The sequence below is a fragment of the Haliaeetus leucocephalus genome, unplaced genomic scaffold (assembly GCF_000737465.1).
Source record: "Haliaeetus leucocephalus isolate CR32 unplaced genomic scaffold, Haliaeetus_leucocephalus-4.0 Scaffold284, whole genome shotgun sequence".
NCBI classification, from domain to species: Eukaryota; Metazoa; Chordata; class Aves; order Accipitriformes; family Accipitridae; genus Haliaeetus; species Haliaeetus leucocephalus.
This window is the reverse complement of record NW_010972720.1, coordinates 6,666,974-6,693,361: the sequence shown is the minus strand read 5'-3', so window position 1 is coordinate 6,693,361 and position 26,388 is coordinate 6,666,974. Positions and strand designations below refer to the sequence as shown.

General features: G+C 43.4%; 1 protein-coding gene across 4 annotated transcripts in view; it reads left to right on the top strand.

Annotated features, from left to right (window-relative positions):
* IRF2 (interferon regulatory factor 2) overlaps positions 1-26,388 on the top strand; it is a 42,365-nt gene that overhangs the window by 10,255 nt on the left and 5,722 nt on the right. For 3 of the 4 annotated variants that reach the window (XM_010569995.1, XM_010569997.1, XM_010569996.1), the window contains exons 2-8: positions 7,987-8,116; positions 9,074-9,182; positions 14,650-14,749; positions 15,360-15,536; positions 17,567-17,613; positions 20,263-20,374; positions 23,927-24,091. In XM_010569995.1, coding sequence (XP_010568297.1) covers positions 9,096-9,182; positions 14,650-14,749; positions 15,360-15,536; positions 17,567-17,613; positions 20,263-20,374; positions 23,927-24,091 — 688 coding nt within the window. In that variant the 5' untranslated portion in view covers positions 7,987-8,116; positions 9,074-9,095. The remainder of the gene's footprint in view (positions 1-7,986; positions 8,117-9,073; positions 9,183-14,649; positions 14,750-15,359; positions 15,537-17,566; positions 17,614-20,262; positions 20,375-23,926; positions 24,092-26,388) is intronic. The other variant, XM_010569998.1, reaches the window with a different exon arrangement.

Below are 26,388 nucleotides of genomic sequence, written 5' to 3'. Positions count from 1 at the left end.
TTATGAATCAGGTGTCAAATGCTGAGTTTTCCTGGCAGCTTTCAAGAACACACAGGGTTTGGCTTCCGTGGATACTGACTGACACAGCTAAGTGGCAGCAGCTATTACGTGTGGGTATTCGGGAGTGGATTCATGTGTGAGCGCTTAATTCCAGAATAAAATTGATTTATTGGGGGATAACTGCTCCCCAATGCAAGGAATTAATTATTTCCTGACAACCACGCCAGCAATTTTCTTGTTGTAAACAAGCCCTTCCCAAACTTGTTTGAATGAAGGACAGCTCTACTACTGAAAAGTCACCATGTCTCTTCTAGGCAGCTTTTGGGGGAAAAATAGTTAGACATCCCAGATACTGAACACAAATCTTGTTCAATCATCAGACGTAACACAAAGCTTAAGAAGAAAATAAATCAGGTAAAAGTTATGGCTGCTTTTGAGACTCCTGGAGGAGGTGGCAGAGGGATGGTTCTCTCTAATCACATGCTGTTGACTATCCCTTGCATAGACCCATTGTCATCCTGGTATCACCAGAATCTGGCATCTCCATCTTCACTCCAGGCAAGTCCTGGGAAACAAATGAAGGAAACCCCCAGGAAACAAAATATTCCCTTCAGCTTTAAAGTAAGGCAATAATTTTGTATTGTCACCAGACTTGGAGACATTGATGTGTGTGCAGAGGATCATCCTGGCAAGGGTGCTGCAGAGATGATCTTTAACAATCTATTTGTTAGAAGTCTGGGCCAAGTTCCCAGCTGATGTTACTCACTGCGATGCCAGAGAAGTGAATGGGCTCAGCCACAGACATCGTATTCTTCAAGTGTCGTGATAATGTTCAACATAGGAGCCAGTGCAAGGGAAACTTTATTGTAGGTATTTAGAGGTTGAAGCGTTGTTTATTACAGCTAAGTCCAGAAGCAAAAACCCAGCCTTCCGGTTCTGTCGTATTAAAAGAAGATGGCTTTTCTTCAGTGCAATTCTAGTCTGCAAATCCGAGGGCTCCCTTTAATGATTCTTAAGATCACTACAAAATAACAACTCATGTCTTTGCTGCTGAGGGAGAATAAGCTTTGCATGGAAACCAAAGGAAAGAGTCTGTTTTGATGTGTAATGTCTGAATCCCAGCCAGGGCATGTTAACACCCTTTGGGTGGAACAGAAATGCTATAGGGCTGATGAAACACACTCTATATACAGTATGAGTTCCCATTGTACGTTTTCCTGGGCATGTTTATCATGCAGTCTGTAATGCTGATTTCAATACACATTTGCGGTATTTGCTGCCTTTGTTTTGTTTGGGTTTTACGTTTTTTTGCAGGGAGTGTTGGGTTGGTTGGTGTTTTTCACCCTCTGTCCCTTGAGGATGCAAGGGCTTTTCTTCCTTCTACCTTTGTGTATCTTTCCTGGGTGCAGCAGCACAAGAGGGGAGCATGCTGAAAGCCTCCCTCCTCCTCCATCTACCTTGCACCTCCCTACAGCCTGAGGTGGGCACAGCCTGGCCCCTACGAAGCAAGGGCTTGGGAAATTGGGTAGCTGTTGCTGGCTTGAATCCGTCGCGCAGCAGCCTGGGTTCCGAGGTGCTTCCCCACCCCACAGAGCTTTCCCTTTACCATCCATGGTCCTCTTGTAGCCCCACCATGTTTGGTTTGGGAACCTAGGGAAGTAGGTGAAGTATTGCTTGTTGGTTGCCTGTACAGGTTCTTCCTAATGGCCAGGCTGTGCCTGACACCAGTCTGCCCAGGACCCACCTGGTCTCCAATTCTTGGCTTACCAGCCTGTCTTGATGGAGTTCCCTCCTTCCTATAGGCACCTGAGCAAATAAGATACCACCTTTCCTGCCAGTGGTGAATTATTTTTCTTGGTGATGGACAGGAAGGATATAGCATGCTCATGGGTCTCTGCTGCTGCCACCACAGTGTTAGGAAAGGGCAGGAAAGATGCTGCCGTTGCTACAGGGTGGATCAAGTGTTAGCCAGCACAGCGTCTGTGGAGCAGCTGGCCATGGGGTGTGCTTTAAGGGAGCCCAAGGCAAGAGGTGCTTGGTGATGTTTCCCCCATCCCTCCCTGTTCAACGGGGCATCACTGACAGAGTATTCTTAGGGAACAAAAGACACCATTACATGCAATTAAAAGACCGGAGAGGACAGGTTTTGCTGTCTAACTATCCATGAATCTAGAAAGTCTCTTACAGGGTTTTATGTGTTTTCTTGCTTCATATCTGTTTTCAGCGCCAAGACTGTGAGGATTTTATTTTGAACCCTTAAACCTTGCACCTCTGAGAACGGCAATGCCCACTTTTCCTCGTTTACTAATCCTACTTTAATTATATGTTTGGCTGTTGGTTCCAAAAAAGATACAGATGTTTGCATAATTTGGGGTTATCAGAAAGAAGGCATGTTAATTTTGCTTCTGGAGCATCAATGGTGAGATTCTCCTTGTCCTGGTGGCAGATGGGAAATGCACTGGGCAGAGGTCTGTCTCCCCACGGGCTGTGGGCAGGGGGATTTCAGGTGTCCAAAATTGGAGCAGCTGAGTAAAGTGGAGTTCAGTTGTCTATGTTTCAGTGTCAGTCTCACATTTCTGAAGTATTTCTGAGCAGGTGAGGCTAACGGGTTTTCTTACTCAGGAGGAGTCTCTATCCCTCTGATGAGTTTGACTTCCAAGCAGGGCTGTGCTCTGAGTACGTACGGTTAAACATATACTTGCCTTTGAAAGTGGCATCCAGAGTGGAATAGTTGAAAAAGGTGGTCTTATATGCAAAACCCCATATGAAGGCAGAGTCCGAGCTGTGACCAAGGGACAGAATTTTGCTCCAAGTACTGTTCCTTAAAATAAGATCATGTTTCCTTGTATCCTGGAACAGTCTTGGCACAGGGACAAATACAGAATCCAGTTCTCTGAATCCTAAAATTAGCATATGGTCTCATTTCAGCATATCTTTTTGGTCACACAGGGTGATTGATGCTTTTCTGAACTGAAGCAGCGTTAGCAAACAAAGGGAATACTTTAAAAGTTTATCAGCAAAGCACAAGAAGATAACTTTTTAAAAAATATATTGTCAGTTCTGTATTTGCAGAGAAGAGAGAAATACCACCATGCAATATTCTGCACATGTCCTCTGGGGAACAGATGTTTTTTCATATCTTTTTTCCCTCTGGGGAAAGGCTGTGGCCTACTTCACAAATGCATCTCCAAGTATCTTATCCCACCTTACCTTAATAATACTTCCATATAGTGGCAACTCTTTTAACTGGGTACTTTGTGATGGGGAAAGAAGAATTGCTTTTTCAGATTTTTTTTTTTTTTTTACTTCCACAGAAATATATTTTTTCAAAAATACCCATAGGTGTGGAGTAGCTTGTGTTTTTGGGATAACCTCTCTGCCTTTTCAGTTATCCAGATGCTGTCAGAGGGAGTGAAACTGAAGGGAAGAGAACATGTAGTACTACTACTCAGATTTAAGGCCTGCCATGCCATTGCTTTCACTTTCTGTCTACAGCTGCTGTAATTCTAGTGAAGAGCTCTTCGTTCTCAAAGGTTACACTTTCTGTATGGCAGGAGTGTTATCTCTGTCAGGGAAAAAACAAAAGTCAGACTTACTAGAATGTTTTAGCAGAGAGTAGGGAGGACTACAAGCTCTTTATTGAACATTATGGAGTGAAAATATTTGTATGTATTTGTAAGTATTTGTATGTATATATAGATTGCAACCATCACTTACATCTTTTCTAATGTCTCTTTAAAGATGAATAGCTCTTGAAATTAATTAATATTTTTCTAATCTCTTTAAAAATAAATGAGTGCTCTGAGTTCCCTGTTGAAGAGTCTTGCATAAAGAATCTTAGAAAAATGCATCTTGCAAAGAAGTATAGAGCTGAAATTCAGTATGGTTTTTGCGTCTTAAGGATGCTGTGGTGACAGTTATCTGCTCAATGCCCTTTGTGTGACTACTAAAAGTGTTGCTATACCCATGCTTCCCTCTCTTACACTGTTATTACTCTTCTTTCAGCTGTGCCTGTCTTAGGAAGCTGGCTTGCATGCTTCACCCCAGGCTGCTGGTGTGATTTCCTTGTGGAAGGCTAATTTTCAAGTGCAACGTGCAGTAGCGGGAGCAGTGTTATTGACTGGCTTCCTCCCAGTCTCCGTGTTCCTAACTGGGTTATGCTGGCCCCGGCTTCAGCAGATCCTGTGCTGTCTGCCCTCCGCAGCACTCTTTCTCCAGGTCACGTCTGCAGGATTAGGACAGTTTACAGCTTGTCAGGGGGTAGCCTCCACCATGTTTTTGCGGTATCTAGTTGCAAAAAAAAGGCTGAACTGACTGCAGGACTAGCATGAGTAGTGCAATAAATAAAGCTTCGAAGGTCAAAATAAGCCCTTCATAAACTGTGGCGTCAGCGCATCGGTGGGCCATGCTTCTTGCATGGGAATTGGCTCCTTGCAGGTTCCAAGTGGCCTCCCCCTCCAAGGCAAATGCTGTTGAGTTGAAGTTAGTGTCTCGTACATTGGCACTTGTTTGGGAATAATTTTATTGATGTCTTAATGTCTGTCGGTACATTCAAGCTCCTACCACTGAAAAGGCAACCATCCCTGACTATGGCCCGTTTAAGAAGGAGGTAGGTGATAAACATGGAGTGAGAAAAGGGAAATGCTGTTCACAGAGCTACTAGCCTTAATTCATTTGTAGGAGGTATGGTTAAAAATTGTGGTTCTTGAAGATTGGCTGTCTTGTTAAGAATGACAAGTGTTCATAAAATGGATTCCCAGCAGATAGCCCTACTTCCATGTCTAAAAGAGCTCCTTTTTTCTTGTCGGGCAGAAAAATGCTTTCTGACGTCCCACCTGCATTAGCAGTTGACTGTGTTTCTTGGCGATTATTTTTCCCTTCCTCTACCATGGGACCGTGATAGAAGAAAAAAACAAACGAATTATTTTCAACATAATGCCAGAAAGTTTGACTCCAGTGTGGGTCTCTGGGAACGTTAAGCATTTTCCTGTGCTCTCCCCAAAGAGATGCTGGAGGCCAGAACCGTCCAAGTTTGAAACTGTGCTCTAAAAGCACAGGAGCTTCATTAGTGGTTTTGCTTTAAGGGGTTTCTCCTTGTCCTCCCCAGCTGCTCCTTCCCACTGCCAAGCCGGAGTGCCCTTCCCTCTCGGTTGCGCTGTCACGTGTGTCTTTGAGCAGGATGAGACCCGTGGTCCGGGTTCAAACAGACAAAACGGGCCTTACAGAAAGAGGTGATGCTTGTAAGCCTGCTAAGTTCCCTGGTCTTGTTCACAAAGCTGTCATGCAAGGAGTAGCATTGGTGTGCAACAAAATTGGGATGGGACTGAAGGGTGGGGGTGATGGAGTGCAAGGCGCTCCTTTGTGGCTCATGGAGCTGGAGCTGCTCCTTCCCCCTGCAGCCCTAGCTGGCTCCACTCCTCTCCCCTGGCCATCTCCATCCATGCTCTCTCCAAGGTGGAGGAAGATGGTGCCAAGTCACCCATGGCAGGCATTAAGCCATTTTTCTCCCGGTTAACCTGAGTGTGAAGGTTCAGGCTGGCAAAGGTAACCAGGCTACTGGAGAAGTTTGCTTAGGCCAGTGGATGAAGCTGGTGGGAACTGGATGCCTTGGCAGCTCTGAAAATACTGGGAGAATTCCACTTGTCCTGATACAAAAAATACAGACAACTGCATGTAGCTTCTTCTACGTGTAAATATGCAGGGGAAGTGCAATGTTAACATTGACCGGGAATGGGAGATAGGTGCATAGGTGCTCCCGGTTTTACAGCCTGCTTCAGATTATAAATGTTGATGTTTCGTTCTCCTTGAAAGGATCGACTGTTTCTGCTTTTTCCTTTCCACTGGGTAAACACTGGAGAGAGACTGGAGTGAAGGATCTTGGCATGCCCGCTGTTTTGTATGGCTCACCTCAGTTTCTGGCTTTGTAGGTTTTTTTCATAATTAATGTATTCTGATGGAGGGTGAAGCTGGCTTGATGTTAGGTGATGGCCCCTGAAACTTTACACGCCTTTGCTGCCTATTTTGGATAATTCCAAATGTCTCTACAAACTTGACTGACTCTTAATGGCAGAAGGTGATTGTCCCGCTATTCACTGATGGATGGACTTCAGGTTCTCCACCTGGAGCCATGGAATAAGACTCCCAAGTGCACCCATTAACCCCATGTAGGGACAGACAGAGGCTGCTTTTAAGGCACTGCAGAAGTTGATCTTTCTTTCTGTACAAGTAAATCATGCATTTGGCAGCTCTGGAGGGGAGATGTGGCACCTTCGTTTTGCACAGGCAATTACTCGGTAGAGTTAACTTGGTATTTTCATCACAAGGACGTAGTTGATGTGCAACTGCCAAAACCCCACTACATTTTAGCACTGTTGTGGTCAGTGCTGTCCTGGGGCAGACAGGTCTGGGGGTGTCTTCTGAAGACATCAGGCTTTATTTTCAGCAGCACATACTCTTAGAGGAGCACGGGCTGTGTTTTGATGAGCAGAAGCATGCTATGCTTGCCCCTCTGTGAAAGACATTCCCCCAGAAGATGCCCACTGTTCCATCCACCTGGACACCACTGCGGGTTATTTTTAGCTGGGTTTGGTTTTACTTTCAGATAAACAGATCTTGGGAGCCACTCCTCCCTTCTCACAAGCCAAACCTCTTTCCTGATTACCTTGGATTAATTTGCCTTGGTGTGGGTGTTGGATGTGAAGGTGTGTGCTGACAGCTGCAGGTGCTAATCCCAGCGGAGTTGCAGGGTACCGAAAATGAGATGAGCACCACAGCATCTGCGGGGGAGCAGCTGGGGAAGCCCCTGGGGACATGGGAGGGAAGAGACGACTGGCTCAATCGTGCTGTTTTGGGCAAGACCGGCTTCCTGGTAGTAGCGATGTTGACAGCTTTCTCATCTCCTGAAATGCATTGCTTTTGCACAAAGACAGCTTCTGTTTCTTCCGCATTGCCTGTCCCAAGTGGGATTCGTTGCTGCTGCCTTCAAGATGACTTTCCTGCCTTATGTCTAATTTGTTCATTCAGATGGGCTTGAAGTTTGTCTTTGGGGCTCATCACCCAGAAGATAATATGACTCCCACTGCTAAATGAGGGCGCTCATATATCGAATGCTGAAGATGATGCATAGTGTTTCCAGGAATTGCCTCAAAGTGCATGCATACTTAAAGATATCTTACAAAGAAATGCATCTAAGATGATCGTTGCATCTACTTGCTTCTTCCTTGACAGATGAATAAAAATTTGCTCACGTTTTTAGTGTATTGCCATTTGCATTTTTCAGTTTTGACCCAAAGTGTAGTAGGGGAAGATGGTACAGATCTCAGGTACACACTCTGCAACCTGGATGAGGATCATTGGTACCAAGCAGAGGGGGCTGCAGCGGAGCGGCTGGCTGCTTGCCACCATCCCAGGCACTGAGAACACTGCACCCACATCACCCTCGCCCAGAAAAAACCTTCCCTCTTGCACAGAGAGGGGATTTGCACAAGGGCTCGGCCACTGTCAGGTTCTGGGATTGGCTGTTTTTTCATGTCTGACATGAACCTGAAAGGGAGCTGAGCAGTTGCCACCATTTTCTTAGCTATTTTAGAAATCTGTAGTTACTGGAAAAGGCTGCAGCTGAAGCACGAGTGAGCAGCTCCACAGAGTAGTAAATAAAATGCCAGTATGTTTGCTAAGAGATTAGTGTGAGCATGGCTGCTGGTAAATTCTCTGAACACATCAAAGAGCCTTATTGTTGCATTCAGGTTTTAATTCCTTATTAGTTTCAGGAAATACATGTCCTCAGAGCAATGAGAGGAAACTTTGAACATTTTTCTTCCTCTTGTGCTGGGTGTGGGCTTGGTACTGCCTAATTGTTAGTCTGTCTGATGCCTGTACTCCCATAGGAAGCAAGAACAAACCCATTTACACTTGTGTCATTGCTGTGTGCTTTCAAATACGTGGCCTACTCATTTTTTTCTCTTTTTTTTTTTTTTTTTTTTTAAGATCAAAGGTGACAAGAATAGCGGAGCAGAGAAGTTAAGAATGATGCAGAGAACACAGATGTGAAGAACAAAAGAGAGAGGAAGGAGCTGAGCCTGGTGCAGTGGGGGAGAGGAGAAGCGGCAGCCTAAATGCAAGTACTTGAACATGGAAATGATGGGTTGCAGCCTGCTTGACAGGAGTTTATTGCGGTGCTTTGGTGCTTTAATCTGCATCTAGTGCCAGTTGGGGCTTTCAGAGCAGTGCCTGAGATAGGTTAATGTTTTTAAAATTTTCTGCCTCAGGTTCAAGACTTTGGACTCTTATGTCAATAATTTACAGCCCTAAACAGGGAAGTGGCATCAGGGTCACATGAGAGAGAGAGAGAGAGAAGTCAGTTTGAGTCTTAACTGAATAGTATAACGTGGTGTGGTGCAGCTGAGGGGGCTGTAAAGCACTCACTTCCTAGCCAAGCAGTATCAAAATGTAAAATAGCAGCTAAAAAAATCAGCGACTGGTTTGATCAGAGAAAGCTGGAGGGAGGGGGTCAAACTACTCAGCCAGAACCAAAGTGGTCTGATAAATTGCTATGATGGAAAATGTGTTTTTCATAAGTTTAGTCAAGTTCATGGGACAGAAGCAGACATTCGAAAGCACTCTCGTTAGCAGGTGCATCATTTTAGCTAGTACAGTGATGCCTCCTGCATGTGAGTTTTTTTGGTTACATTTTTTTTCTTGGCAGAAAAAGGTCGTGTACGGATGCAGGTATGTGGGCCAAAAAGAGGTCTCTTCAGGAGCGTAATTGTTTTTCTTTGCAGCCTCTGGTATCCTGCCTCTATCAGCAGACAAGCTTTTGCCAATATGATGTGTCTTCTTCAGGTGAAGGTTTTCCTAATCCAGGTGTACCAGAAGAGTGTTTTCTACCATTGAGAAGGCTTTATCATCTCAGTTGCTCTTAGGGGAGGCTCCTGCACAGATCCAAAGTCAGTATTATATTTATAGTTGTTCGATGCCTGCAAAGCTTTAGTAAGTCTGTTACTGTGCAGAAATGGGGGAGCTGCCTGGGAGTTCTGCCTGGAAAACAAGTAACCTTGTCCCTTGTTCCCTGCAGCTCCTTCCCGGTGGGGGTGACAATGCCTGTCGAAAGGATGCGGATGCGCCCCTGGCTGGAAGAGCAAATCAACTCTAACAGGATACCGGGGCTGAAATGGCTAAATAAGGTAAGGGGGGTGCATGCACGCATGTGTGTATGTGTGCTGAAGAGGGACTTTATAGCAGTGCCTGAGGTTTGGATAGGTAAATCAGCTCATTCCTGGTTTTCAAAGGAGTGACATGGGGAGGAAGGGCAAAGCTGAATGCTTCCTGCTGAACCTGTTCCTCCAGCCTCACCTGCCAGATCTGAGGCACCCTGCTTTGGCCTGGTGGATTTGTGGCTCCTTTGAAAGCATTTTCCAACTCTTTGTTGTTGGAGTGAGCATTTCTGGAGACTCCCGCTAGGTGTTTTTTTGAGCTGGGAACAGATTGCTCACCAAGTAGCATCAGAGGGATGTGAACAAAATGGTCTCCTGAGGTGGAAAGCTATATTCTGTGTTAGACTCTGGGTTGAAGCAACGATCTGTTTCAGACTTGTGTGACTTCTCTGATACTTGTCAACCTGGGACAAAATGGGGTAACTTTTCCCCTGCCAGACCCAACCCTCATATTCCGGGTCCTGAGCTCTTACTGAGAGCTCTAGACACTTTGAGAGCCCAAGTGTGGGCTCCAAAATGTCACTGCCCAATTTGAATTCTTTTTAATTGGCTCAATAAAACCAAGGAGTGTATTTGAGACTTTGAATAGTAATAAAACCTGGAAATATTGCATGTGTTCTGCTGTATGCGGGAGAGTAATTCAGCACACTGAAAAGCATGAAGTGGTTTTGGGTACAGAGGCTACCTAATTATCAAAATAGGTGGAAATACACAAAATCGGGTGCAGAAGCATAGGAGCTGCCACTCTGGTTAAGACACTAACCCACTTAGTCTCGTATCCTCCTTATAGTTGTAGTTGTGGTGCTCAGGTGTTCATTTTTAGAGCTGAAGAATGGCAATTAAGATTACTACTTTTTATTTCAGCTTTCAAAGCTAGAAATGCTCGTGACTATAAAATTACCAGGAGTCCTTTAAATTTCAGCTACGAATTTTGTTTCTTAGGAACTTCCTACATCAGTGACTCTCACATGCTATGGCTGGGTAAATAAATACTGCTTTATCCATTCCCCAGTTAGCTGCCCTGTGAATTTGAGTAGGTCCTTGTTCTTGCATAATGGGGTCACAGCTGAAGAGGAGGAAGAGAGTAGTTTTTACTGTTGTCTTTGTAATTTGAGTCCCATGTTCAGGTCCCTACGGATTCTTCTCTTTGAGTATCTTTACTTCGGTGTCAGGTCTCTCCCGCTGACAGTCCACCTCTGCTGTCCTTTGCTGGGCATTCCTGCCCAATCCTGAAATAATTTCTCTGCACTTAGTAGGGCACAGTATTTCAGATATGAGCATATTACTCTTAAATATAATTTTGTCATCTGTAGATTACATTCACGTAGCCTTTTTTTGGAACACCCCTGGAATGTACTTGCCTCCTTTGCTCTGCAGTGTGAAAACACTGCCACTGTGCTAAGGGCTTCATTCTTCCCAGTTCAGCCCACCAGCCCATAAAGGCAGTTTGCAAGGCATGTCATGTTGTTTAAAGTTTGTAGCCCTCTGATCGTGTTGTTACAGCGGTTTCTGCCTTGTGCTTCTGGCATAAACTGTTTGCATGCAAGAGTCGGTAGGAGATTTTGTCCTTAGTTAGCATATTCTATATTGACCAAGGCTTGTCTCACAAACAAAGTATTTTGAAATGTTGGTTTTTTTTTTTTTTCTAAAACAAAGCCCTGGCTCCTACCAGAAAGAGGATACCAGTCTAAGTGGCCTGCCTTGAGGTTTATTAAACTCTGATTCCCCCCTTCTACTCTCTGATTTGGCATCATTCTGGGTTGCCTTTATTGTGCTCAACAAGCTAATTGCACTTCTGAGCATTTCTGTTTAAAAATGTTTAAACATTCATTCCAACAATGAATCATTAAACCAAAAATATTTCTATTTTTACTGTAAATCCTGACCATAAAAAAAGCCATGCATGGAATCAATGATATAGTGTCATGTGTATCACAGCCCGTTCCGTACCCACAGAAGTGACTCTGGAGGCTGTAGGATTTGGGGATTTGTATATTTTAATCAGAATGTGGCAAAGGACAGTTCACAGTACGGAAAAGAAGGTGGGTCAGATAAGCAAGAGAATGGTGCTAGTGTGTGTGCACAGCTTTTAAGGAAATAAGATTTAAATACTAAAGAAACGATTACCATTCTGGGTTTGTCATTGGCTGTCTCTTCTTGGGGAATTTTTCCAGACTGAGAAAGGAATTAAACTGCTCTCGGTTAAAAATGACAAATCAGGTACAGCTGACTTACCTAATTCCTTCTCCTACTGTCAGTTGATCCCATTATACCTCCTGCTTTCTGTTCTCCTCCAGAACAGACCACTCTCTGTAGGGCTTAAAAAAATAAATACTTGTGTACCTCCCTGGTGAAAATGTTACCCTGCTGAATGGCATGAGGGAGGAAGGGAATTTCTTTACCTTCCCAGAGAGACAAAATTGGGAGGTGCGAAGAAAATGACGTAGTTCAGTAGAGGGCAGAGGTGGTGTGAGGAGGGGGATAATGAGAGGTCAGTGTCCCTCATGGATCTGGAAAAGGAAATTACAGTGGAAACATTCAGAGTAGCTGTAACAGGAGTCGAGAGGCAACCTGCTGCTTTGATGGATGCTTGGAGTATTACCCTCCAGATGGATGCCGCTATTTAAAATGTGTCTGTCCTATGACTTTCTAGCTAGTATGTGATCTCATGCTCATTCACCTGCTTGGAGCATTTTGCAACGCTAGGGTTGCAAACGTTCGATACTATTTTCCTCTTCCTGCCTATTTCTAAGAATGTGACACCTTTTCCCTTTGGATGTCCCCGTGGGAGTTTGGTAGCAATTCCTGTTACGCTGCAAAAGATTTGTGGGTTGTGCTTTTGACTTCAGGTGAGGCTAATTTTTTAATGGAAACACAAGACTCCTGGACAGATGTCCAGTGATGGAGTGCTGTACCAGACAGTATATGGTTTTCCAAGTCTAACAGAAAGCACTGATGAGCCTTTTCCTATTAAGGTCATTATTAGGATGCATCGACTGAAGAAGGATATACATAAATATTTGATAATGTGTGAAATCAAAAATTAGTATTTAAATAGAAAGCATCTAGGTCAACCAGAGCAGAACACACAACTACATGGTATTGCTGCAATCAGCAGTCTTGCGGGATTTCAGAGAAGATTAGATATTTGATAGTTGATGAGAAAATCTGTAGTTTCTATATAGGTATATAAAATTATATATGCATTATAAAATTATAATACATGTGGATTCTACAGTTTTGTTATTTGTATTATAACTTGCTATAAATCCATGTGCTTCAAGGCATCTGGGATTGGGAAGAACTTTCTGTAATGAACAGAAACACTGTAATGAACACTTAGACTGCTGTTGAGAGTGTCCTGGCACCTTCCTTTGAAGCAGTGAATACAGTTGATGATGACAGGATGCTATGTCTGGAGTCTTGTTCAGTCTGCTATTTCCTATAAAACTCTTAAAATTATCATATGGAATATAACCTCCAATGTATGGAGTATAACCTCCATAGCATTGTGTAGCATTGTTCAAACCTCTCCCTATCACTAAGCGTGAGAAGACTTTTTAATCTGGTCAATTCTTAAAGTTCTTGTTGATAGAAATTGTCTTCTATGGAAGTATGAATTTTTTTCCGTGCTCATTATAGTTTATGGGAGAGTAAAGGCAAGGAAGCTTACTCTAGCTCTGATGCATACAGTAGTGCTGTGGACCACAAGATAGTGAGGTTGAGGCTTTCTTTAGATCATTTCTACTTGGCAAAGAGGACAGCATCTCTGTAGGATGATTTAACTATATAGAGGGGGAAGAGTAAGGAGGCAAAAGGCACATGAGAGAAGTGATGGGAATAGATTAAGAGAAAGAATGAGAGTATGAGGGCTTGAAGGGGAATGAGGAATGTGTTAAATCTGTGCTTTCACCAAATTAAAGAAAAGATGAAGCCAAGCGAGAAGGGAAGAATGCAATTCGGAACAAGTGAATGTAAATGAGAGAAAGGATTGAAGACAAGAGTTGAAGCACGATACAAAACACAGGCTCAAAAAAGAAAAGATCACATGGAAAGGAAGGGAAATAAACCTAACCTTGACATTAGTGAAATATTAACCAGACAGACAAGGAAGAAAAGTGGTTGTTGGAGGAAGGGGAAAGGACAAAGGATTCATCTCATCCGACCACAGACATCTACAATGCAGTCGTTTAAATGAGAGCTGCCTGTCTAGAGTTGTTTGTAGTCAATGGAGAGAAATAGGCCCTTTTAGGGTGCAATTCAGTTGGCGCAGCTGAGGTGGCCACCTCAGGAGGAGGGTGCATTTTGCCCTGGAAGTGCTTTTCTCTTCAGAGACTGAGAAGTGGATCTAAACCTGTAGTGGCAGTGTTTATAGTGCAAGATGTCTGCACGTAAAGCCAGATAAAGTGTATTCCCCCCCAATAGGGGAGAAAAAACAGGTGTTGTGGAACAAACTCCTTTTGTATGGCTTTGCAGAAGTGAACATGAAGAGTTCTGAAGCAGCCCTGTAGGTCAGCACGTAGGAATTTGTTCCTGTGTTGTATGACATACAAGCACACCTGACCCGGCATCCACCTGGCCCAGTATCCTGTGTGCTAAGTGCTGGTGGAAGGAGTATAGGAAACATGTTGTTCAAGCTCTGAAAGCCATTGGGCTCCCAGAGCTGGAGCTGCATCCCAAACTATCATCTTTAATCGTCACCAGTATAATATCTTCCATGAGTTTTTCCGATCCCTTTGGGAATCAGTTTATACTTCCACCACATACGGCATGCCCTGGTTTAACTACATGTTGTATGTTAAAAAAAAATGAAAAAAGCATCTTCCTTTGGATTGCTTTAAATGCACTTCTTTTTGGTCTGAAGTTTCTAAACTAAAATACATTCAACTATCCTCAATGCCACCCCTTCACATGGGTGTCTTGTATTTCTTATGCCCACTAGAGAGATGTCTACAGTTAATACAGTCATATGCCCATTTGCTTGGGGTATAAATTTGAGAGATCCCTTTCCTTCACCATGCTAGTATTTTACTGGCTGAATTCTAAATCCCTTGAGTTTGCTCTGTTTCTATGGTTGTTTAGTTTCATATCTAATTTTTCTAATCATAAAAGTGTCTATGCTGCCAAAACTAGCCTTCATTTGAATGTTTAGAAATGTGTAGCACTGCATGTTTTATCCATGTGTCAGCTTGGAAAGCTGCCGGGCTCATCGTCCGTGAAGGGGCTTCTGAGTATTTCATATACTTAGGGCTGTATTCTGTTTTTGGTGACGCCAGTGGATATTTTCCTATTGAGTTCAGTGACAGTGGCACAGGGTTAGAAGGAAGCAAAACACTTGCAGATGCTGGAACTGTGCTTTTAAATAAGTGACTTAAAGTCATCAGAAGATCCCTCAAGTCAATCAGTGTTGGCATTTCCTGTTTGTTTTCCCTTCTAGGAGAAGAAGATTTTTCAGATTCCCTGGATGCATGCCGCAAGACATGGGTGGGATGTTGAAAAAGATGCTCCCTTATTTAGAAACTGGGCAATTCACACAGGTATTGGAACTCTCTTTCTGCAGGACAGATTTTCACATTGTTTTCCCTTTTAAAGTTACATTTTCCTTCTCTCTTGTCTTTGCTTTTACTAACACAGAGAGTGAATTTAAGTTTCTAGATTTGTGGGAGGCTAAGTGCTTTTTTCAAGGCCTGCAATACTCCAGCTTTATTGAAGCACCATAACTCATTTGCATTCAGGAACACAGTAAAACTTAAATTGATTTAAATGTTAACAAGATTGTGTTCAGAATTGTCAGGAGTAGAGCACACTCAGCACTTTGTAGACTTGGCCCCTTAGCTTTTGATGCCTTTCTATGGATTTGAGCCAGACATCATAAAGGTAAATGCTGTGCAAGCTTTTCCACAGTGTTGTGGAGTCACATCTGATCTGCAGTGCCCTCGGTCTTTCTTGAGCAGAAACTGTTCATCATGTGTTCTAGAAATGTGCATGGGAATGAGATCACAGCACTCTCTTGCAACCTCAGCTATTGTTTGAATGCTTGTCATGGGAACCAAAGGCTGATACCTTGAAGTTAACCTACGCTGTTATTAACTCACCTTAGGTTTTCAATTGCACATCATGTGTGCCTAACTTTCTTTTCTTGTTTAGGAAAATACCAGTCAGGAGTAGATAAACCTGATCCAAAGACATGGAAGGCAAACTTCCGTTGTGCTATGAACTCCCTGCCTGACATAGAAGAAGTGAAGGACAAAAGTATAAAGAAAGGAAACAATGCCTTCAGAGTGTACCGGATGCTGCCGTTATCTGAAAGACCTTCCAAAAAAGGTAGAGGGTAGAGCTTGTCAACATGAAAATGGTTTTGAGGGCATTGTTATTATTTTGGGGCCCGCAAAATGTGCCGGTTCTACTTCTGTGAAGCTGGACATTTTTATCCAGATGTTCCCCAGAACTTAGGAACAGCTGTATGAAAAATGGGCTACATTCAGTTAAGAGAACAAGCCGCTTGGAGAGATGGACGAGATGTGATATCCCCAAGCTGGTGATGTGTGTAAATTGTGTTAGTTCTGTTAAAGCCAATGGAGTTGTGTTCTGATGCTAGTCCCAGGTCTTCTTCAGTCAAGGAAAATGATTAGGGGGATATTAGAGATCAATGCATTTAACTCAGTAGGCTCATTCAGAATACGGTGGCAGACATTGTGGTACCTTTTTTCAAGTAAGGGTAGAAGTAAACTGGTGCTCTGTTGAGCTGAGTGGGAGCAGTACACTCTCTGCTCAGAACATTAAACCATGAAACCACGTAGCTACACTAGGCCATGAAAAACCAGCCCCCACAGCATGATAATGGTGAAATGGGAAATTATGTTTTAATCTCCAAATTTAAGGATTAGGTCTCCCACCTGCCAGGAGAGGACCTAATCACCAGGTCAATCTCATGAGTATTTGGTTTCTTATGGAGTAGAAACATTGGCTTCTTTCTGGCTCATTGGCTTCCTTATGGCTTCGTTACTGGTTTATGGAGTAGAATGATGTCTTTCTTCGTCCTCTGGTATCCTCTGGTGTCTAGGATTTTTGGACAAAAAGATAACCTGCAAACCAAATGCACAGTGTTCCTTTAAAATCCAATTCAGTTCACCTGTAGCTCAGTTTGCTGTTTTCTTAAATTGAGAAGTGAAAGGCACATCTTCAGTTTAGGGTCAGTGTGATTGGAAATGATGAACTCTGGCATTTTTGGGGCAGAATGATACTATGAAAGGGAGATCAATCTGCAAAAGGTAGAACATTTGCTTTGAAGCTGTTTCCAGTCTCTTGTCAATGATGTATTTTGTATGTTCAGGCTATTTCCCTGAACCATAACCTGTCCCATTGTGGTAGATTCCTCTCATAGCTGTAAGAACTAGAAAAGTTCATCATGAAAGCTGAGATTCTGGAGATGGGGGCTGTAGCAGGAGAGGATTCTGCAGCAAGTCCAGTTACTATGAAACTCTGACATATTTTGGGCCCTGTGTATATTCTCACATGCCCTTTCTACACAGCACGTGGCTAAATTTATGTGTGAGTGAGAGCAAAAGAATTTGGCTGCAAAACATTTCTAATTCTCAGTGCTATCTTGTAGTAGAGATGGCAGAAATTCCTGGGACACGTCTGTGCACACAGTGGGGTAGAGCAGAGCTTGCACCAGCAAGTCTGAGCTTCCACATCAGGGTCTCGTCAGGTCAGAGCAGGGGCAGCAACACTGGGGTCTGCCAAGGCACACGATATTTTGTGAGGGTCATATGCTGTGTGGTTTTCTGGATTCTCAGGTCCAGTGTGATTGCATACACCACCTTTGCATGGACTATATATTTGCCCCCCCTCAAGTTCCAACTATTTACAGAAATATTTGTTGAAGTTTATTGTGATGTCTTTTCACATTAAATCAATGAACAAACTCCCTTTTCCTATAGCTACAGTGGGAGTGTCACAAATGTGATGAGACATATATTTTGGTATTTTTTCCCTTTAAGAGTATTTTTCTCCCCCTTCCTTCTTTTTTTTAACAGGCCTTGTTGCTTAGTTTGTCATTCTTACGTATTTTTCACCTTGATTTTTTGACTGCAATTGCTTTCCTCAGTCCTGTCATGGGTTTTTTTGTAGGCCTTTAAAAATGAAGCACAAAGCCAGAGTGTTCAAGGTGAATTTTTGACTGCCCAGGCCTTAAGGGGGAGTTAAAATGAAGCAAAATGTATTCTCCCTTTCCTAGGAGGTGCTGCCGTTTTGAGGCATGTTTTGGGGCTATTTATTGGTGAATATAGAAAGTGTGAAGGATTAACTCATGGCACACAGGACTTTAAGAAGTCTTTCTTCTGTTGTTGCAGGAAAAAAACCGAAGTCCGAGAAGGATGACAAATTCAAACAAATTAAGGTAAGAAGCAGCTGTTTAATAGTGCGAGAGCTTGTGAAAACAATCTGTTGCAAATTTTTTTAATAGCCCCAATAGTATACTGTGGTGGATATTTGCAAATCTCTCATGCTTGTGGTTTGCTTAAGTAGCTACAGTTACATGGGATGTTTGGTTGTTTTTTTTTAAAAATGTGAAGGCTGTTAAAGCCATGACTGACGTCATCAGTTGACACAGCCCTTGTGTTACAACGCCTGGAGGTTGGAAAACTGGCAGCCTCGGCAATACATTTGCCATTTGTTTCTCTGTGTAAGTAGAAATACAGTAATTATGGAAAGAATGCTTCTGAACAATAGAGCTACCTTTTGGAGCAATTAATTTCTGTGCGTAAGGCATTGGAAGTTCATTTTTGTTCAGGCAAGGGGGAGAAGTTCTGTCAGAGCTACACCCTCTGCTCATGTTTTGCCAGTTAGAAGACCTCAGTTGTAAAGCTCCTCAGTCACTGCCTGAGATTTCTGCTCAGAGCATGGACCCCGACTGACATTTGCTTTCCCTACAAAGCATGGTGTTGCCTAGCTTTCACACTTCTGCTGAGCACCTCTATGAGGTGGTCAGTATTAAACACCGGCAGGATTTGGTCCCCCTTCAATTTTTTCAAAAAGCAAATCAAAAATGTTTCAGACTTTCAGCCTTCAGTAAAGTTGGTGTTCTTGGGTTGCACGTAGCAGCCGTGTCTGCAGCAGAAGGGCACTCACTGCTTGTCCCCGTGGATGTGAGAGACCTGGGCCTTAACAAATCCCTGCTCCGCATTAGGCAAGGGGGACTGCAAGCAGGTCTTCCACCTCGCAAATAGGTCTCCTACCACTGGGCTTTTGGACAAACGGAGTCTCTCCATTAAAAAATGAATGCTCAGCAATGGAAAGAAGCCGTAAGTGTCTGAGTAGCCCAGATAAAAACAGGCTCTTTCCTCTGAAACAAAGGACTGAACCGCCTGCCTGAGGTTTAATTTCTACCTTATCCTAGATGTATGCTTTTGGCTACGCGTGCAGCTCCCTATTGAGGCATTTTTTAAATCTAAGTGATATCTTTCCCCATGCATTTAGCTTGGGCTAGACATCTGGACACTGAAAATTTGGGTGATTTAGCACCAACTGTGCCAGTGTCCAAGTCCCTTTGTGGATCTGGCACCATCACCTGAGTTCCAAGATGCATATTTGTTTCTGCAGCTCGAAAAGGGCTACTAAATAAACTCTGTAACCAAGCCTCAGTAAAGCTGAGCAAGGTGCTGGGTGTGCAGCGTTCCCATGGGGGCTGCTGTGTTTGCTGGGGCACTGCACAACACCAGAGGCTCAAGTGTCCAGTGTGCAGCCCTAACCTGTCTTTGCAGTCGGGATCCTCAATGGATCAATAGCAGCTAATTTTATCTTTTCTGGCTCTCCAGGTCTTTGACCTGTGGGTGGACACAATCGGTGCAGCTCATCAAAGACCTAGTTGCCATTAACACTAACTTTGCACCCTTCTGATGTGCAGAGGGGCCTTGAGACAGGGTGCGTGTTTGCCTTGCTTAATGGCAAAGAAGGTGCAGACTCGTGTCGAAGTGACAGCTCTTTTTGAGTGGATCACAATCACAGCATGTGGCATCCAGGAAAGATGTCCCTAGTTTTTTGTTCCCTTGATAATGGTTCATAGGGTTAGTACTGTGAAGGGCTGGCACCAGGTCTTGAGGCTCACTTTTACCCTGCCCTTGCTGAAACTCTTTAGAGCAGTGAAAATGAGCATGGCATGGCTTCAAATCCAACTGGCAGCTCTGTACCTCTCTGCAAGTGTCTCTGGGTCAGCACTGAGGAACATCTTCCCTTGCAGGGCTGGCATGGCCAGCCCAGAGTAAGAGCAGAAGACTTTAGACTTTGTAACCGATAACCCCATAAGGGAGCTGGTACCAGGGAGGAGGTTGGACCTGTAGATAATCCTTTAAATGTGTTTATAGCTTTTTAAAGAAATCCTGAGTTTATGGAATTAAACTTCTTGGTGTCTATTCTAAAGGGAGTTTTTTAGATTCCCACTCGAGTGTACCAGACCTACAGAGATGCATCTTGTGGAAAGCTCAGTCTATGTAGAACAGGTGGTGTTTTCCCAACACTATTGCCCTGTGGTAATGTTTATGATGTGATCTAAAAGGCTGTATTTAGTGTAAACACTTTGGTTTTCTTTCAGGCTTGCTGCAGAGAAAAATTAAGGCTGGAATTTAGTAATTGCTGTACAGAAGCTAAGGCTTCCTTTCAGAGAGCGCTAAGAGATACAGCATGTTTGGAAGGGAATGACATGAATATTAAAGAGAGTACTGTTTTAAAGCAGTGTTTCTTCCTTGTTTGTTCCAAATGTTAATCTCTTGTAGTAAATAGCACACTAATTTCTTGCTCTGTGAAGGCTCACTATAAATCTGAAAATTAAAAATAGCTTTCATTTCAAAGCAGAAGATTTGGAAATGGAGTAGACTCTGGCTTCTTCTCAGAGAACCAAAATATCATTCTAAGACCATGTCTAGCAGTGACCAGGGGGTGTATGGCAGGCAGAAGCAGTATGATTTATTACCGTCCCAGAACAAAGAGATGAACTGAGTCCAGGCTCCTAAAATAAATCAAACCTGACCCAACTGTACTGTTTTCATTCTAGCAAGAGCCAGTTGAATCATCTTTTGGGATTAATGGCCTAAATGATGTCACTTCTGACTATTTCCTGTCCTCCAGTATAAAAAATGAAGTTGACAGTACAGTGAACTTTGTAGGTAAGTACTCCTGTGCTTTTCTTACATGCCAAGCATACAGGTGACTTCAGAAACCGTTTTGACTGTGCCAGACTCAGCTTGCGATCAGCATTTTGCACTTCGGAGAATGCCACGGTTGCAGTCAGATCAACCCATTTTTCACTAGCCCAAGCCATGCAAGGTCCTGGTTGCAGGTCAGCCCCACCACTTGCAGAGACAGCGAGCAGCACTGTGGCAGTGTGGTGGTTCCCCTGAGAGTAAAGCACTTACAGACATGCTCAGGGGGCTTTTCCTGACATGAATTTACTCCACAGGGTAGTGACTGTAGCCAATGTCACGTGGGAGTTAAACTGCAGTCAGATGGCGGTTTCCCATTGCTCAATGCAAAGATTTGGGTATAGGGTACCATTTTATTTGGGAGTTTAAACCTCCAGATGAAATGGAGGAACTTGGTTCTTTTTACTGGCACCTCAGTAGCAGAGTTAGTTCTTAAGATCACTGAGCTAACAAACAACAAGGATCAGCGAAGACTGCATTTAGAAACTGGTACATTAGGAATTAGCTGTCATCTCAGCATGTGAATAATTGGTTCTCAGTAGAATAATTGGACTGGTTTTTGACAGCTCTTTTTTGGCTGAGGTTGTCACTGCAGTGAGGGCTCCTATAAATGTGACCCATATACCATTTTGTCTAGAATGACGAAAAAGTGTTTGAAAGCTATGTTAGTCTTCTGCTTGGAGAGATGGCAGAAATTATGTGCAGTGACTATTTTTGATGCCTGTTTCTTAGGTCGCAGGGCTTTGCATAGTCATTCCCCTCAAGTACTTCTGTGGCTGAGGAGTTTGTGAGTAGTTTTCCTCTCTTTATGGCAGTTCATTTAATCAGCTGTTGCTTTGTAAGAGTGTTAGAACATGATTGTTGCTCCTACTATTACAGAGGGTTTTATAACTTGAAGGAATAGCATTGCAGTGCTATTAGTGCTTCCTATTTACTGACTGACTCATAAACAAATCTGAAACAACCCAAGGCCAATATGCAGTCCCAGGGAAGAAGCTTCATACATTTTTGCTTTGTTTTACATTCTTAAAGTCAAACAGAGGTCAGTTAACAGAAGTCTTTGGAATGTACCTGGTGTTCCCCAAAATCCACTAACATCAGAGAGAGCAATTTTGCTGCAAACATCTCAGTTTTCTAGTGTACAGTATATCCTGAACTCCTGTTTGATTTTATGATGAGAGGAATGCGTGTTGCACCTTAGAAGATCTCAGTAATTTACAGGACGGGACCCATTGTGGCAACATCAACACCTAAGAAGGATCAAAGGTCTGTTGTGGAAACTAAGCAAGATGTTCAGAGGAACAGAACTGAATTCGCACCTTAAGGGCTTTCATTTTTCTCTGGACTCACAGAATCCATTTTCAGGGGTAGGACAGCAACGCTCGGGTGGGTAACTGTCATCCAGTGTTGTTTAATTAATGGCTTGTGAAGTGTGCTGCTTATCCTGACTGGAGAGAGAAGTCCTTATTTAGGACTGCAAGCAGGATTTTAATCTAAACGGGGAAAAGGGTAAAATAGATCTGTTCTGCAGAAAGGAGGAAAGTCAGCTGGAGGGGAGGAAAGACAAACAGCACTTGCAGTGTTTCTGAGATAGGTGCAGCTCATGGGAAAGTTGTGGCATATTGCCCAAGTGAGCAGTAATTTTTGCTGTGCAAGTTATCTCTCGGGGTGGGTAAGAATTCGTCAGGTATTGAGGAGAAAGATAAAACAGTGCAGATGGCCTGCTCGTGCCCTGGCAGGGTTGCACAATATTGGTTTCTCCTAGATAACAGTTAACTGTGTGTGTATGTGTGCTCTTGCCCCGCATACCCCACTCAATAAAAAGTTGGTGTTTCAGAACCAGGAAAGGTGAAATACAGTGGAAACGAATTATCTGGAACAAAATCGTAGTAATTGTAGTGATTCAGCTTTAAAAAAAAAAAATTAATCCAGTATATGTGTAATTTTCTTTATGCTAGAATTGTCTCATAAAATACGTATCTAGGTTTGGGGGATTTTCCAGTGGTTACCTGGTACTTCATAAAGCAAAATGGTATGCAGCTTTTCCCTGGGAGAAAAACCTGTTGCTTTTCTTTTTCCAAAAAGTCGTGTTCTAGCCTTGTCTAAAGATAGAAGGCAGGAATGGATTGTGTGTATGTGTGTGTGCATTCATGTATATTTATTGTAGTTCATCCAGGAATAGATGCTATCTTTTGCCTTTTTAAAAATTAATAATTAGAGTAATTGGGTCACTTAACAGAAGAATTTCAAGATCTACTGTGTTTCATTGCCTACATGTTTTCCCATCATAGGTCTAGAAAAAAATGTACTGTCTGAATTTCTAACAACACAGCACTGTGTTTGTACAGAATTTGTCTGTATGAAGATTGTTCCTTTTGAAGGTTTATGTTCCAGTGAAAGAATCTCTATAGTCTTTCTCTTTCTCTTGGACAACTGTGGATTCTGGTTAGCCATCCTCTGAGATGGCTCCATCCCCATGTGCTCTTCTGATATAACTAGTGGCTTTCAGCTTCGTGTTGGATTAATGCAGTTGTCATGTGTTTATACTGCTGGGGTTGATAGGGGAGTTGTACAAGATAGAAGGAATTGTCTCAAGCAGCTCCAGAGAAGTGAGATTCTGGCTTTTACCATGCTTTTGCTTGCTCAGTAACTTCTTGGTACCTTGGTTTATTCCCCTGTTTCAAAAGGGTGTTGTGTAGCACAATTAATGTCTGCAAAGCATTTCAGGACACTTGCAAAGCATCCATGGTACCTTCACTTTGTAGAAATAAATAATGTTCCTTTGGTATTAAATACAATGTGCCTGGGGGAATAGGAAAACCCTCTGTTAGTAACTAACCAGACTAGCTTTCTGTCACAGACCATGGGGATTACAGACAGCAGGTACAACTCTGTTTTTCTACATACTATCAATGGCATTGCAAGGATCAGTAAGAATAACCATCTAATTGGAGAAATCTTTCACAGATTCATGTCATGTATCAATCAGAGTCCCACCATGTTTTACATGACCATGTGGCTAGTTTTCTGCATGCCATTTCTGGTCTTCTCTTGCATAATTTACATGAGGGCGTCCAGAGGCCATGAGATGTTGGCAGCTTGCTGGGTGAGGATGCTTTCCCAGATTAGGAGAGACTGCTGTGCTCCGTATGTCCTGGTGAGACCACGTTTCTGGGTGGAGAAGGAGTGTGGCTGTTGTCTTCCCTGGGAAAACCTCTGGACAGCTGGTATGTCAAGGAAGGCTCAAGGACATTATGTATGAGAGCCAGGGGAGAGTTAGGCTTTTTCACTCGTCACAAGTGGGGGAAGAATTGTGTCTGAAGGTGATGGAAACTAAAGAAATCATGCAGGTTTCCTTTAGAAGTCCCACTGAAAGCAGGTGGTGGGCAGGGGAGAAAGTGCTGAGATGGTATTGAAGACTCGCTCAAATACCAAGCAGGCTCCAAGGACAGGCTCTTAGAGATCCAGCAGGGTCGAGGTGTTACGAGTAATCAATTTTTTATTTCTAACCCCAAGTTGTAGGACAGCCGCACCTTGATGGCAGCAGCGAGGAGCAGGTGATAGTTACCAATCCTCCTGATGTTTGCCAGGTAGTAGAGGTGACAACAGAAAGCGACGAACAGCCCCTCAGCATGAGCCAGCTGTACCCCCTACAGATCTCCCCTGTCTCGTCCTATGCAGGTAAGCATCCTGGCATTTCTTTACAGTCTTTTTTTGGAAATGTTTGGAAGACACTGGGGGAAAGGAGGGTCTTCTAGGGTAGGTGGCAAAGATCCAGAGATGTCTTATTTGGCTGCCTTCTGCATTTTTAATGAAACTCAAAAACTCACAGTCTTCCACTCATTTCACCTTGGGAGACAGCTCGGCAGATCTGAGGTTGGAAATGTAAGCTGCAGATTTTAGCCTGTGACTAATAGAAAAGAACCTTTTTAGATATAATGCAGAGAGGTCTTTTCATCCTTTATTAGAGGGGCATTTTCAGTGGTACAAATGGTGTGCTGCAAATGTAGTGTGTCCCCCTTGCCGCCTGACTTTAGTAAAGATTAAAGGTCTTCTCTGCTGTATGTTTTCTCAGTGCCTAGCACAGCAGGCACAGAGGGTTGCACTAATGGTATATAATGCAGCCCTGGAGCTGAGGGCACTGGGGGTGTGGATCTGTCTTGTTATAAATAGTCTGCAGACTAGAACAGCCATGTAGTGACTGATAAGAAGTGGTACTGCAAGCAGCAGAGCTGTGGACGTCTGGCTTCCAACGTCTGCCTCCCATCTGGATTCTCCGATATCTAAAAAGGGGTGAGATAACACGCTTTTCCCTGAGTCAGGGTGCTGATGGTTTCTTTTCTTTGTCTGGCCCCTTATTTTCATAAAACTGGTAGCAAGTTAAGAGTCTTTGGCACTCATTTGTGCCTTATCCAAGTCTGACAGAATGTTCAGAAGTTGTTAGGGGAGAACAGATGCAAATGCACACATGGGCACGCTATAGAGTCCCTGCAATCATATAAGCCTTATTTCCGTAGAAAGCAGGGCAAAGCCACATTTGAAAGTAGAAAAATTTTCAGATCCAACCTGTCCTTCCTTTTATAACATGTTGCTAACTTCCAAGCCTCAGAAGACTGGGTAGAAACACAAATGTCATCTTTTTAGGCAAACTTAAGTATTAATTGCTCCCCATGCAATTTATTATTTCACACATGGTTTTGCCTTTGACTCATTAGGCTGAAATTACTTCCAGACACATTTTTATAAAATATATATGTAGTAATTTTTATCTTTGGGTCTGGGTGAATAGTTTGATGTTCTTTTGAATGGCCTCCAATGTTAGTCTCACGCATGTTGATAAATGATTATGCTTCCCAATGTGTTTAGTCTGTAATGGCCAAAGCATTTAGAAGGGCTTTGCAAAGCGTAAGGCAGGGGGATAAGGGTGCGTTAACTTCCTAGCAGCTGGGAGACGGGGCCTTTGAAGCATTTGTCCTCTTTCCAAATGCTTCTTCCAAAACTTTTCCCATCTGTGAACATGTGAACATGACAATGCTGCTTTCTTTTAACCTTAGCTACAGGATCCAAGTTCTTGGAATGGAAACAAAAGTCACTGTCTTGATCTGGAAGTCATGATGGTTGCTTGGGCTGGGACAATACAGAAGGGTGGCTTGGTGACAGGAGAACCACCCTGACATGAGCAAGTCATGAGCTACCGCCCCTAAAGTCAATGCAACAAGCCTGCATAAGGAAAATGAGGCACAACTGAAGTACTTCTGCTATCGCCTTATGTTGTCTTAGTATCCTGGTGGCTTTCAGTTGTCCTGACTTATACCAGGACCTGCTAGCCCATAACTCAGATAACACAGAGATGATTTCATGCCACTGATGTGCTTTTGAATGCATCTCAAGGCAGCTCTTGATGATCCTGGTTATTCTAGCTAGAGGCCAGTAGCAAGTGGAGTACTGCAAGGGTCTGTCCTGGGACAAATTGTATTTAATATATCAATGAGCAGAGGCGGTGTTGGAGTACACATTTGGAAGTTTATAGGTGACACCAAATAGGGGACACCAGTTGATATGCTTGAGGGCAGGGCCACCATCCAGAGAGACCTGAAGAGACTGCAGGAATGGGCCAGCAGAAACCTTACGAAATTCAGCAAGGACAGATGCCAAGTCCTCTGCCTGGGAAGGAAGAGCCCGTTGCAGCAATAAGAGGCTGGGGCTGATGGGATGGGGAGCAGCTCTGCAGATAGGTGAGCTGAACACGAGACAGCAGAGCACCCTGGCCACAGAGAAGGCCACCAGCTTTCAGAAGCACAGCTGGTAGATCTAGGGAAGTGATTATCCCCCTCTACTCAGCACTAGTTACACTACTTCTGGAGAATTGGGTGCAGTCTTGAGCCCCCCCAGACTAAGAAAGATAGAAACAAAAGGGAGCAAGTGCAGGAAAGGGCTACCAGGAAGATCAAGGGCTGGAGCACTCACTCTATGAGGAG